Source organism: Electrophorus electricus, chromosome 14, assembly GCF_013358815.1.
Source record: "Electrophorus electricus isolate fEleEle1 chromosome 14, fEleEle1.pri, whole genome shotgun sequence".
Classification (NCBI taxonomy): Eukaryota; Metazoa; Chordata; class Actinopteri; order Gymnotiformes; family Gymnotidae; genus Electrophorus; species Electrophorus electricus.
This window is the reverse complement of record NC_049548.1, coordinates 5,123,071-5,137,218: the sequence shown is the minus strand read 5'-3', so window position 1 is coordinate 5,137,218 and position 14,148 is coordinate 5,123,071. Positions and strand designations below refer to the sequence as shown.

Sequence of the window (14,148 nt, the reverse complement as noted above, 5' to 3'; positions counted from 1 at the left end):
CTTACAAGGAAAAGTGGCACAGTGAACTCAGGGGAGCATGACACAGCCTTCATTGTCAGGGTCCCAGAAAATGAAACATGCCCTTAAAGATCCTAGCCGGCCTTCCCGCAAACAAATAAGGCAATGCGGGGCAACTAATGAAAAGCTATCATCATACAGTTGTCAGAATGAGATGCCCCGGTCCTTCTAGCGGCTGTACAGCATTTTGTTGCTATTTTGATGTTGCCCTGCAGAGATGAGGGGGAATGCAGCGATTCTTCTCTGGTCTTTTCACTATATGACTTAATATGGTCAAAGATCCCTATTTCAGGCCACTAGTCTTTAGCCCCATGTTCAAAATTAATTTTGTAGGTGATGTAACATAGTACAAGACATGTACCATTTATGCCTCTGGTTTAATGTGTGATGACGACGGTGTGGCTGTTAAGTAATGGAGTTTTGGCATATGGAGAACGCACAGAATGGCAGTGAAAAGAAATGAAACATGTCACCTGTATTCACACCTACATTCCCAACTTCTGCTCTTCTCATCCTCTTCTTCTCATTCTGCATACATTCCTACAGCCCCCTTTTGGGTTCCTACACCGTGAGAAGGACATTAAGGTTTTGTCTGGGACTCTAATTATCCATTAAAGCTCTCAGTATTCTTTCATGCCATGAGGATTCAGAAGTCACCACCCCAATTCCCCAGATTATACTCTTTGTATGTATGTGTGTGTGTGTGTGTATGTGTGTGTGTGTGTGTGTGTGTGTGTGTGCGCGCGCACGTGTGTGTGTGCGCCTGTTGTCAGATAGGGGCTCCAATGCACTGAAGCATGCAGTGATTGTGTGCATGAATTTTAATTTTTTATTTGATAATACACACACTAGAGTAGCAAAAGATTGTTGTCTGCCCTCCCTCTCTGGGTTGCTGGGGGAGTGTCTGTGTGCTCTGCCCCTCCCTCTCTGGGCTGATGGGGGAGTGTCTGTGTGCTCCGCCCCTCCCTCTCTGGGCTGATGGGGGAGTGTCTGCGTGCTCCGCCCCTCCCTCTCTGGGCTGATGGGGGAGTGTCTGCGTGCTCCGCCCCTCCCTCTCTGGGCTGATGGGGGAGTGTCTGCGTGCTCCGCCCCTCCCTCTCTGGGCAGATGGGGGAGTGTCTGTGTGCTCTGCCCCTCCCTCTCTGGGTTGCTGGGGGAGTGTCTGCGTGCTCCGCCCCTCCCTCTCTGGGCTGATGGGGGAGTGTCTGTGTGCTCCACCCCTCCCTCTCTGGGTTGCTGGGGGAGTGTCTGCGTGCTCCGCCCCTCCCTCTCTGGGCTGATGGGGGAGTGTCTGTGTGCTCCACCCCTCCCTCTCTGGGTTGCTGGGGAGTGTCTGCGTGCTCCACCCCTCCCTCTCTGGGCTGATGGGGGAGTGTCTGCGTGCTCCACCCCTCCCTCTCTGGGCTGATGGGGGAGTGTCTGTGTGCCCCGCCCCTCCCTCTCTGGGCTGATGGGGCAGTAGCTCGGTGCCTGGAGGCTTTCCACTCTACATATGTTAAGTGCTGCTGCCTCACACCTCACACTCCTCCTCCCTCTATCTCTCTACCTTTCGTTCTCTCTTTCTCTCTCTGTGTTTCTCTCTTTCTCTCTTTCATGTGCTCTCTTTGTCCCTCTGTCTGCCTCCTTTTCTATTTTTAATTTTTCATATCCTGCTTTCTGCTTCTCCATGTGCTTCTCTTGTGTATACACATGCCACACACGCACGCACACACCCACACACACACACACATACACACACACACACAAACAACTTCCTTGTGCAGAAACAGGGGTGGCAGTCACTCTCTCTTTTTCCTCCTTGGCCCGCTTCCTGCCCATGTGCATGCGTGACACACAGCGGACAGACACTCTGCCGTCCTGCAGAAAACGGAAGCGTTGGGAGCAGGTGAAGGAAGAGAGAGGCAGCTCAGCTCAAACAGAAAGGCAGCATCACTCACACACACACACACACACACACACACACACACACGCACACACACACATTGCAGCCTCTAAGAAAAGCAGCCGCATCAGTTTTCAGAGCAGTGCTCTCTCCTCCTCCTCCTCCTCCTCCTCCTCCTCCTCCTCCTCCTCTCTTTCGCTCTCTGTCTCTCGCTCTCCCTCTCTCTTGCTTATCAACTCGTGCTCTCTCTCCTTTGCTAGCTCCCTGTTCTCTTCTGCTCTCCCCCTCTCTCTGTCTATCTCTATCTCTCTCCCTCTTCTTCTTGCTGTATTCCTGCCAGCATCTGTGTCTCTTAGTGTGGGAATGTAGCAGACTTGGAGGCAGCTCCGCTGTTCAGTCCTGCTGCACGGCTGGACCTCGCACAGACGGCCGGCTGAGAGTGGACAGGACGGGGGCCATCTAAGGGCATGAATTGGAGAAAAAGCGATCAAACGGATTTAACCCTCCCAGTCCCTCTTGCCTGATTGCCGTGCGTCACTGTCTGCCGCTCGACTGCGCTCTCCGGGGAGGGGATTACCGGCAGCCCGCGTCTGCTGGAGCTCTGCTGGAGAGAGAAGGGGAGAAGGACAATCAAGGTAGCCCCAGCCCGCTTGGCACGCGACGGGAGAGTGAGCTGCAGACCTGCCCCTGGAGTGGAGCATCTCGCAGCCACCACCTGGGCTTCACACACACACACACACACACACACACACACACAGGCACGCAGAGGCAGGGCTGTGCCAGCCGCGACGCTCTCCGCGTTGGTGCAGCTGCAGCAGGAGTCGAGCTGCAGCAGGGAGCTGCCCCGCCGTCTTCTCGCACGCACACGGATTTACGGCACGCTTCCCGACGGCAGCCGCAGCGTCCTGGATCCGATGCTCCGTCTGCCAGCGTCGTGGGGTTTTTTTTTTCCCCACCCCTCTCACTCTTGGCTTTTCTCCTACGCTGACCGTCTTGGGAATTAGCTTCGGCTCTCTGGACGCTGAACTAGATAGAGGCACGAACCCCCCCACCCCCACCCCTCCCTCACTTACCTCTGCTCTCCGAGTGCGTGTTTGTGCTACAGTGTGTTTGTGTGTGTTATTACTCCTGGCTTATAATTATTGTGTTGTGGTGTTGTAGGATCTGTGTTGATGGGTTTACGTGCAGGCTGATGTCCTGTGTGCTGTAAATATGATCTGTCTGAGTCTGCATGTCTCGCCGTAGCCGTGGATGAGCGTATGTTTGAATGTTAATGAGATGCGGAGCCCCGGTTGCCTTCCCGGTCCCCTCTCCTCCTTCTTCTGCTTCCTAGCTGGGCTCTGAACTCCAACAGCATGAGTGAGAGAACAGCACTAGGGGCCACCATGGAGACCATGACCCTGGAGGAGCCTGGGGGTGAACAAGACTCTCCCCGGGCCCCGGGGCCCCTCCGCTGTGGCCCCTGTGCAGTGTGGCCTCGCCAGCAGACATGGCTGTGCGTTGTGCCCTTGCTGATGGGATTCGTGGGCCTGGGCCTCAGCCTGATGCTTCTTAAGTGGATCGTGGTGGGCTCAGTGCAAGACTACGTACCCACCGATTTGGTGAATGCCAAAGGCATCGGGCAGGACCCCATTTTCCTCTCCAAACCCAGCACCCTGCCAAAGGGCCCAGACGCCCCCACCGCATCCACTGCCACCCCAGCCGTTACCATGGGCCCTGGCTCAGCCGCTGATGGGACCGGCGCGGTGCAGAGGACTCAGTCAGGCGTACCTTCCAACCACACCTCCAGTGGAGGTGCCGGTGGAACAAGGGGCGCCGGCGCGGTGGGCGGGGCCTCTGGGAACCGAGCCCCTCACCTCCACAATCGGGTAGGCACGCGAGTGAACGGCACCACCTTCACCACCGCCACCCCACGCAGCACCACCGTCCGGAAGCCCGGGGGCGCAGGTGGCAGCAGAAGCGCGTATCCCTCCTCCAAAGCTGGCCCACCGAGCCCCACCTCTGTCGCTACGTCCACGACCGCCATCACCACCACTACTATGATGAAAAGCTCCACCCGAGCGCCCCCATCGAGCAGCACACCTACGGCCCCCTCCAGGCCGACCCAGCGTGTCAACCACGGACGCCCCTCCAAAGGTTCCGCCACCAAGCCTACGCGCCCCCACCACCGCTTCAGAACACGTAAGTGGAATCAGCAACCTCTTCACCATAATTGTCTGTGTTTTTATACATGCATGTGCAACCTAGATTTGCATTTTTACAGCCTGGATTTCCTCTTTTTTTAAATCTTACCCCATTGTGTGGCTTTGCCGTTAGCTCACGTATCCATGCCCCGAGTGTTTTATTTCACATTTATTTCGGTGTGTGTTCTACCACAGTAGCTGGTTATTCCTCGACTTGGTTAAGTAAATTCCCTGAAAAGGAGCCTTAGTGTGTAACACAGTGGATATACTCACATAGGCGCAGCCTTCAGCGCTTACAAAAGAGCCAGTCAAGCAAGCTAATGGCACCGGTACTGGTGTGCTCATTAGCTGTGCATGGTAATGAGAGCCCACACGAGCCCTCTTCATCTTTATCTGTTCGCTTGGATATGGATTAGCTTGACCGAGATCTTTCGTTCCACAATATGCTTTTCGAAACAATCTTTAGGAATGAAGGCTTCTGCAACCATGGATTCCTCTAGTGGGTCCCCCCCCGTAGCGCTTGCCGAGCTGATCAAGCCAGTGTGATGAAATCCGAGGGAGAGCGAGAGTGAGATAGAGAGAGAAAAGGAGAAGTTGGAGACGGGAATGGCTGTTCTCCCGTCAGCACAGATCAGGTCTCTGGGATGAGATCCCATTTAGATACGGGAAGATATGAGCAGTGAAGCAGGTATGGCGTGTAGTGTGGAGGCAGTGGCCACAAACAACCCCAAGAGCTCTCCACCCGGGAGAATGACAGAGTGAGTGAGAAGGAGTCGTTTTGGGGGGTTTCTATTATTATGGTTATGAAACAGCAGCGAGCAGAGAGTGATATTTACACAGCTCAGCATGTGTCAGATCTGTGTGATAAAAACCTGCCGCTACGCTCTCGCGCATGTTCTTCCCAAACGTTGACTCCGTCCTCAAAGTAAAGTGATATCCAGGCAAAAATATCACCACTGTTCAGCAAAAAAGGGTGGTGGGGTGGGGGGGGGGGGTGGACGCGTGACATCACCCTCAGCATGTTAATGGCGGTTGTACGAGCCGGAGACTCGTGCGGATTTAGCGCTAGTCTGCGTGCTAATTGAATGAACTTCTCTAATCAAATCCAGAAGGTTGTTTGTATGAAAAGCGAGGTGCTAAAAACAGACCGTCAATTGCGAGTGTCAGTACCAATTAGTCGAATTTGCGTTTGAATGTTATGTAGCCAACAGACTTTGTGAGCGAGCTCTCATAACAAGGCGATGGCGATATTCCATCAAGCCTTGCAGTATTTCCACTCCAGCGCGCTGCTCTTTGATTATTATCCAAGTTTAGAGCTTCTCCATGTCCGTGCCATTAACTCCTCACAATGTGCTTTACGAGGGGACTCGATCGCAGGCGGGGGTGCGTAGGCCTCGGGGCTGCACTGCCACCAGGCTTCACTGGGCTTTTGGGCCTCGTGTAACTGGCCAGATTACAGGTGCCGCACACACGTTCGCAGACTCCCCCCACCTGTCCCAGCGGATTTGCCGTGGAGTAGGGGTCGCCTAAGGGTGGAGTGGAGGGGAAAGGTTGCAGGGAAGAGTTGCTCAGGGTTAAGGGTCCACGCAGATATTCATTTATTTATGCGCTGGCGGCATTCTCAGTCACCTCCCTGTGCCGTATGGCGGGGGAGATGTGTGGCGGTTAGAGAGCCCTGGTCTTTATGACTCCACTTTAATGCGTTGGCCCCCTACAGCTACGGAGGGTGGGCGTGCCCTCTCAACGTGACCTCTGCACGCTCTGATGGGTGCTGCTACTGGAAGCTGATGTCGGCTTCTTTTTTTTTTTTTTTTTGCTTTGTTTGTTTTTGTTTTTGTTTGTTCTAATTAAAATGTTCTTTTAATTAAAAGTCAAACTTCGTTGGTGGCAAACCAAAACCCAAAAACAGACTTCAAACGCCTTCTGCAATGTTGTGTAAGGTAATCTGTCACGATGTAATATAACCTGTTCCACTGTAGCCAGACCCTCGCTGCAGAAAGTCTTCTGGGCAAGTACATGATGAAATGGGCTCCTGCAGCCAGACGCAAGCGCATTCATCTTGTCTCTGGCTAAGAGAGCTCATGTTTAGGTTGAATTTGTATGATAATGCATTAGGAGAGACTGCGCTGCTGTTGCAGCAAAGCTAATGTTGGATCAGAGAGACACTATCAGTGTTTTAATATCAGGCAGATCCAACTGCTTCTGTGGTAGTCGCAGTTCGTTCTAGTTTAAGACAGGCAGCCATCTTTTATCAATAGCACTGATACTTTGCATCCATTTCTACACTTCCACGCTTCTTCCCCATCTTTATAACTTTCTTTTCCTCCTTCCCTTTGTTTGTTCCTTTTTCATCTTACTGTTTTTCTCTTTCACTTCTCTCTCTCTCTCTCTCTCTCTCGCTCTCTCTCATGTATGCTCATCGCCTGTGCTTCCTCTGTGTGTATGAGTGTATGGTTCCCTGTTTCTATAGCGCTGTTTCGTGGACTTGCTCTGGGCGCAGTCTCATTGCTTCTCATACGAGGAGGCAGAGGGCGGGTTGCGCCGCGATCCCCGCGGAGCCAGACAGGGGGATTGTGGGTCCGTGCCTCTGAATGCACTTGGCTCTGTGTCTGTGGAATGTGCACGTGGGAAAGGCGTGGGGTGGGGTGGGGGAGGGTTTATGAACCCAACTGACATCATTGTGATTCCACGCACACCTTCCACGGCGGAGTGGCGGCGTCGGTGTCAGATGCGGCGTGCGTGAGTGGGTTTTGTCAGGTATGAAAGAGTGTGAGGAGGAGGAAGTAGGCAGCAGGAGGGAGCCAACATGGAGGACTGGAGTCAGAGCAAAATAAACAGCCAGAAAATTGCTGTCAAGCAGATCAGACGGAAGGCTTTTCGGATGGAGCAGGTGAACGTCAGCACCGTACTGTGATGTCACATTTTTGACACGCCGATCGTCTGGCGTCCACAAGCCCCACCGCTCCCATCAGCCCAGGCGGCTCTGGCCGGGTCAGCGCTCCGTGCGTTCCAGCGTGGAGATTAAAGGCACACACACACACAGAAAAAAACAATCATCCATTTAGCACGGTCCCAGAGGAGGTCATCCGCACTTCAGCCTGGCTCAGCCTGCCTCTGCTGCCTCTGCAACACTGCTCTCCCCAGATACCAGAAGCAGGGCTGTCATGTGACCCTCAGCCACCAATCACAAAATAGGAGGCGGTGTAGGTGACAGATGAACCCTGGGAGACTCCTACATAGCTTTAACTGGCATGGCGATATCCCCTAGCCAAAGCCGAACCAAAACATATATATTTTTTCACTCTGGCATTGGAGATTTGCTGACATTTGGCCGTGCTGCGTGTGGCACGTCTTCCTTTTTTTAATCATCTTCTGCTGCACTGCGCTCAGCCAGACTGAGCTCCCTCTCAGGACAGGCCTTGTTTGTCAGTGACATTTGAGTGTGCTGTGCTCCTGACCCTCTGTTGTCTAGTGGGAGATGCTGAGATGGAGGGGCCTCAGTGTGGCACTGAAGGCCATCTTAAGAGTCTTAAAGCCACCCCGTGATTTATGTAGACAAAGTGTCCACTGGGATGTGGGCTCGGCGGAGATTGTGGTGGCGGCAGACGCTGAAATATTAATGCACAGAAAGCGAAGCATGTAGAACGTGTGGGGCAGGAAACCTGAATAATTGATGAAACCTCTTTTTAAAAGTCATAGGTATGTCCCAGTCCGAAACGGACTGGCAGCACTGTGCTGCTGCTTCACCACAACATGCTCTCTAAGCACACATGGAAATCGGACCTTAACCAATCTGACAGGTGACATGGCTGTCAAAACGCCATTGCACATAACTTTAAAGGCTGCATTTACAGACACCTTGATTTCTACTGAAGCCGAACTAGCTGGTTTTTTGTCAGCCTCTATTGAGCTAACTGTAAAAAAAGCAACAAAAAAAAACAAGGCCATCAGTCCTGACTCTAACATTATGACCTCAAATATTTTTCATCATCAGATTTAACACTAGAGTGAGTTGAGCTTGCATACTTACCTTACCCCACTCATGGTAATTGGGCACTTAAGTCTGGATTGATGTATCTGTCATAGGGTGAAAGCAGAGCAGCAGTGCTCTGAAGGACTGCACTGCAGTCACGGAGTTGGAGCTCAGGCAGAGCTGCACTGCTGCATGTCTGATGGTGATGGGAGAGGCCTGCCGTTTGTCCGGATCGCACGAGCGCCGTGCCCGGCGTCATCTCAGCCACTTAGATCCTCTCTGTTGCGTTCTGTGCCCTGTGTCCCCACCCAGCGTGCCGCCATGTTGATGGCGTGCGTAATTAGATTGTGTGCCATGGCGCAGGGCGGATTCCAGGCCCCGTCGCCGACAGCAGACTTCCCGCTCCGGCCAGCGGAAGCACTCGGCAGGCCCGCTGGGAGGAGAGGCGAGTCAGCCGGGGCCGCGCCGGATCCGAGCAGCGGACGCTCGCGCTGGAGCCTGGCCACACTTCCTGGATCGGAAGAAATGGGCTGGGATGTTGTACGGGAGACAGACGCCCTGCTTGCTCGCCCACCGCATGCGGAAGGCTCCGGTTTTCCGAGGGTTTTCCGAGGGTTTTCCGAGGCTGTTATCCAGCTGCTAAGGGCTTTGCTGTCTCTACGGGTCAGAAAAATCCTGCTCCTTCCTACTTTACTGCTGTGCTTGGAAATCCAAGAATTGTAGCAGTTGGTACAGAAGAAAATGTATCTCTTAATTTGATTTCATATCAAATGAGATACTCAGTATTACAGTAAACAACAGGAAATATCTTGAAAACTGCCTTTATTGTTAAAATTCAGTGTGGCAATATTAATGTACCATCTGCTGTATCTGTATGTGCTCCTGAGAAAGAAGGATGTTCAATCTTCAGTTGAACAGGTTCATTAATACATAATGAATGTATAGAATAATGTACTTTAATAATCTGGAACACATGTCTTATAAGTGCAGCCAAAGTATGTGTGGTTGAGTCCCTGAACAGAGCTTTTAGTATAGGCTGCCAACATGTGTGTGTGTGTGTGTGTGTGTGTGTGTGTGTGTGTGTGTGTGTGTGTGCGTGACCGTGTAAACGGGGAGTGGAATAGGTCTTTGAGTGTGTGTAATGCAGCTCTGGGGATTTGTGGAGGGGTTGCACGTGCGTGTCGATGGAGTGGCTCGTAGGCCCAGAGAGCGGACCAGAGTTTTGCCTGAACAAACAGTCCCAAGCTCATTGTTGTAATCCTGGCATGGTAGGGCCTTATCCTAGGGGATGATGTAAACTTCCCTCCGGAGATAAAGAACCTAAAGCCCAGGCTAGTGCTCCTCTCCAGAGACTTCTCTCGCTCTAATCCCACATCTCCCCTCTCTCTCTCGCTCTCTCTCCTAAAATAGAGTTATAATCTGAGTGCGCTTTCCTCCTGCTCTCTGTGTCTTCATCTAACGAGGAGAACAGGGAGTAGGTTTTCCAGAGCCGTGAGCTCTGGTCAGTCTGCCAGGCAACACCATGAATTATGCATCAAACGGCCATCCATGGGCCTCGCCTCGCTATCTTCCTCTCTCTGTTTGATTGGGGGCATTAAATCACTGATGGCTCGTCCTGCACAACAGCACGGGGCTCACAGAGCCAGTCTCAGGCTGAGGCCTCGGGGACCACACCTGCTTATCCGGGGAGGCCCCGGTCTGCTCGGCACACAGAGACGAGGCGCACAGCTGCCACAGTGATGTACTGCGGTCACAGGAAAATGAAGCCGGTATCATCCACTTACTGTTGCGCTTGTCAGGTTTGAAAAATCGCACCGAAACTACTGTCAAAATTCCTGTGTAACAATTTGAGCTAATTAATTTGGTCTTTGTAGTCATGTAGACAAGGGATAATTATTGTTGCCTTTGTTCCCAATGCAGCTTTGAGACTATGTACTGTAGATGTTTGTTGATGGTTCAGTATGCTGGCCAGATCTGTATGGCTTACGGTCAGAGCACATATTTGTCTGGATTGTTTGGAGACGGGTATGCTGGGTCACACTGTCCAGGTGTGCTGTGCTTCTTTCACTGCGCACATTTAATATCCCTTTTTGGACACTGTGCTGTAAAATCTCCACAATTGCATTTACTTTCTGCTGTGCCTCTGAGCCAGATGTCATTACTTAAGGATTTCAGACAGAGTTATAGTGCTGCCAGGAAGCTCCTGTGAGCTGGGTGTGTATGTGTAGTTATATATTTAGCTATGTTTTGAGACCAAATGTCCTACTGAAAATAGGAATATATGAAAATTTTGATGCTTTGGAAACATTTCTCTAGTCTCCATAAGGAAAAGCTTTTTTTCTTCTTCTTTTTTTTTCTTTTTTAGCTCTTATTCAAAATAGTAAAAGAACCAAAACATTTTGATTCACAAAGTTTAGGTAAAGGTGTGTTTATGGGTACACACACACACATACACACACACACACACACGCACAATGTCATTGGTCCTCCCCTTCTCTAGGTATGTGAGGGTTCCTCCCCTTGATCTGTATAGCATGTGCGCAGACGCGCCTGCCTGTCCACAAAGCCAGTTGTGCACACATGGCCTTCAACGTTAGATATGGGAGCCTTGAACCCAGAGTGCTCTGCATCTCTGTGGGGATATGATAAGACGCACTTGAGCATGCACTATGAAGTTCTGCTGAGACCGGTTGCTGCTCCCAGCTTTACTCGCCTTGTGTGTGTGTGTGTGTGTGTGTGTGTGTGATTTTCTGGCACTTATTAAGACATCTGGATGGGAAGCTTGTTGTTGTGTCCTTTGTACCTCTACTCCTTGTTCCTGCGAGGCAGGCTAGCCAGTCAAGTGAGCCGGAGTAATGAAGATTAAGGAGAGGTAGGGGTGGAGATCTGAGGGTCACACAGAGACGGATGAATCCCCCCCCCCACCCTCCGGGCTCTCCCTCTCCTACAGCAGGATCCAGTTTTGATTAAAACAGTGCGCTACCATTTCCACTCCCAGAGCCACGCACACTCCGCGCAGGTAGGAACGGAGCAGACAGAGATGTATTTGGCACAGGGCCGTTGTTTTCGGGCATCTACCGCACAATCATCTCCCTCACAGTCAGGGAGGGGAGAGTGAGCATGTCGTGTGTGCCGGGTATTATGGAGCATTTTTTTGTGGCAAAACAGCCCTGTTTGGGTTATGCAGCTGGAAGTCTTGCTAGGAGCAATGGAGTAGCTGGAAGGGAGTGTTACAGTGTAGCACTCAGAACACGGTGGGCAGTCAGGGTCCTGTCCGCTGTTTCATTTTAGAGCATATGCATCACATAAAGGGAAGAATGGTGCCTAACAAACTTCACGGGGAACAATGCCGTGCATACTAAGAAGCTTCTTCACAGTTGTCCAGGTAATTTAATACATGAGCAGTTTTTTTGGATTTTCTCCACTACTACTCAGAATGTTTTGTAATAGAGTCTTCTTTCCTTCCTTTTGAGTCATTAAGTCACTGAGGTAACAGTACTTCTGGAATATACCTTTAAACAGCTGTCCAGGGGGCAGGTGGGCACACTTTCAGCTCTTAGTGATGAGATGATTGGCATGAGTATGTTCACTGTTCATCCTTTTCCACTAAGAGCAGTGGAATGCTATATGCAGGGAGCGATGTTACATGCCATGCATGCCTGACGGAGCAGGGGCATTACTGAGCTAGGTTTCCCTTCCTCTGGGTCAGGTGCAGGGCAGGGCCGTCAAAGATTGGCAAACGCTAGTGCCTTCATAATTCATAGCACCTGGTGTGTGTGTGTGTGTGTGTGTGTGTGTGTGTGTGTGTGCGTGCGTGCGTGCGTGCGTGCGTGCGTGCGTGCGTGCGTGCGTGCGTGCGTGCGTGTGTGTGTGTGTGTGTGTGTGTGTGTGTGCGTGCGTGTGTGTGAATGCTTGCGGCTGTAGAAGGGCCAGTGTCTGGCTGTCCAGATGGGGGCAGCTGGGGCCATGGTGACCTAGTAAGCAGGTTGCCATTGGCTTGCCAGGCTTGTGCCAGTGAGCTGTGTTGTGGGGGAGAGCGTCGGACTCGCAGGGTCAGCTCTCATTACGCATCCGGAGCTGATTCCATTAATCAGCCCGTGTGCATTTACAGTACATGGGGGACAGGAACACGTCTCCTGTTTATTAATCAGACAAACAGCCGAGTGCCAGTCTGTGATTAACAAACAGATCATTGCTTATCCCCATGCCCTCGCACTCCATCACTGAGCTAATGGAATGGAGGGTTGCCCCGGAGACGGCCTTGGTCTCTTCAGAGCTCTGCTGGCAGAAGGCAGGTAAGGCCTCCGGTTTTCCCTCTATCGGAATGCATGGCACCTTGGGCAGTGAGGCAGATTAAAGTGGGGGGTAGGGGGGGGTGGGGTTGAATATTTCATACGCACACATATTAAAGTCCGCGCCACCTCACTCTCTCTTTCTGCGTTTGGTTTCCCTGATGTGTCAGGGACGGAGGAGGAGGAGTGATGCTCCCTTCTGGTCCTCTTCTCCTGTCACAACACTCTTCCTGACTCTTTCTGTCGTCTGCCTGCCGACCGAGTGGTTTTTTTGTGCCTTCAATATGGATGCCGTTGTCAAAACATTCTCCAAACACTCTTTTTCCTCGTCTGGCTGATCCATAGTTGCTCAGCGAATTCGTGACAGGATATTTATCTGTTTTTGTTTCCAGTGCATTACTCTTTGTTCTCTCATGTCATCTAATTCTTAGGCTTAAATCTCGGCCACGGTGTGTGCACTTGTGATATATGATACATGTGCATCAGGCCAGGCAGCTTGTAAACCTGCTTAAAGGGGATTAGGCTTGCCAGTATTCCTCCATATTCCTACCTTTATGTGGTGTGCACAGAAGTAGCGGACAGGAACAGGAATGTATGCATGGGACACCGTTGCATTTCACCTGCTCTCTGTCACCCCCTGCTGGTTTGGTGGAACTTTGACTGACAGTTCTGAGAGCAGTTTCAGCCAATGAGAAAATCAAAGGAAAAGATTTACACTAGTGTTATGCCCACAAGGGTGCGCCTTACGGGGGCACTTTGTGGCTGTATAGCAGCTTTGGTGAGGACGTTTCGCTGTGACTGACCGCTCGGCTTCACGTGGAGCAATGCCACGGTCTTCATGCTCCGCCTCAAAGCAATTGCTGCACTTTAACATGTCCTGTCAAATCTCCCCGAGTATCCCGCGGCACACTCCACCCGTCGGCCAGTGCTGGAGATGCGGCTGGACACACGCGCTTTCTTTCTGTTCCGACAATGGCGGCAGAGGGGCTGTTTCTCAGCACTGTTTTTCTCATTGCTAGGCCTTATTCATTATGCGTGCGGTTTAAAATGTCACTCTCCATTTACTGCTTTTCCATAGCCCTGAGGCGTCGTGCCGAGTAAAAGTGGATGCGCTCACTTCCTGTGTCTCTGCAGTCTCTTGTCTTTCCCCTGGAGATTGGCTCACTCTCCCACCAGGGGACGTTCTCCCCTCTGGGCTTTCTCCCCCTCACTCATGCCTTGCACTATATCCTGGTCTCCTTCTGTCTTTGGATCTCTGCATTATCCCCATCTGTCTCGGTCGCCATTTCCGAGTCAATCTTCTCCCACACCCATCTTGTTTGAATAACAGTAAATAGTTCTTTGTCTTGTCTGATTGTCGTCCCTCTCATCTTTAAACATGCCATTCCTTTTCTTTCTCTCCCACTCATGAAAACATAAACACAGCCACACACACGCACGCACGCACACACACTCACTGAGAGGGCAGTGATTGGTGTGATAGACCCTAGATCCAACGCTGGCGCCGGTTCAACAGCAGAGGTGCTCGAATGAAGCCTGCATGCTGGCTGAGTGTCAAATTACACAGAGAGCACAGGAGAAGGCAGAGCTCAGCATTCTGAATGCTGAAAGCAAGGACTGAAGAATTCCAATTTGACGTCATTGATTAATGGCATGATAATATGGATCACTTCACTTAGAGAGCCAGAGACGAGTAGCTAAGATCATCTGAACTTCGAGCAACAGCCAGGAATTACTGCAGTGGAGAAACGGCTTTTATCCTTCAGCATCCAGTGAACAATGCACCAGATCTGATGCCAG

At 51.5% G+C, this 14,148-nt stretch overlaps 1 protein-coding gene across 2 annotated transcripts in view; it reads left to right on the top strand.

Annotated features, from left to right (window-relative positions):
• Positions 1-2,177: 2,177 nt before the first annotated feature.
• nrg3b (neuregulin 3b) overlaps positions 2,178-14,148 on the top strand; it is a 111,686-nt gene continuing 99,715 nt past the window's right edge. For both annotated transcript variants that reach the window (XM_035533246.1, XM_035533245.1), the window contains exon 1: positions 2,178-4,081. In XM_035533246.1, the coding sequence (XP_035389139.1) occupies positions 3,256-4,081 (826 nt within the window). In that variant the 5' untranslated portion in view covers positions 2,178-3,255. The remainder of the gene's footprint in view (positions 4,082-14,148) is intronic.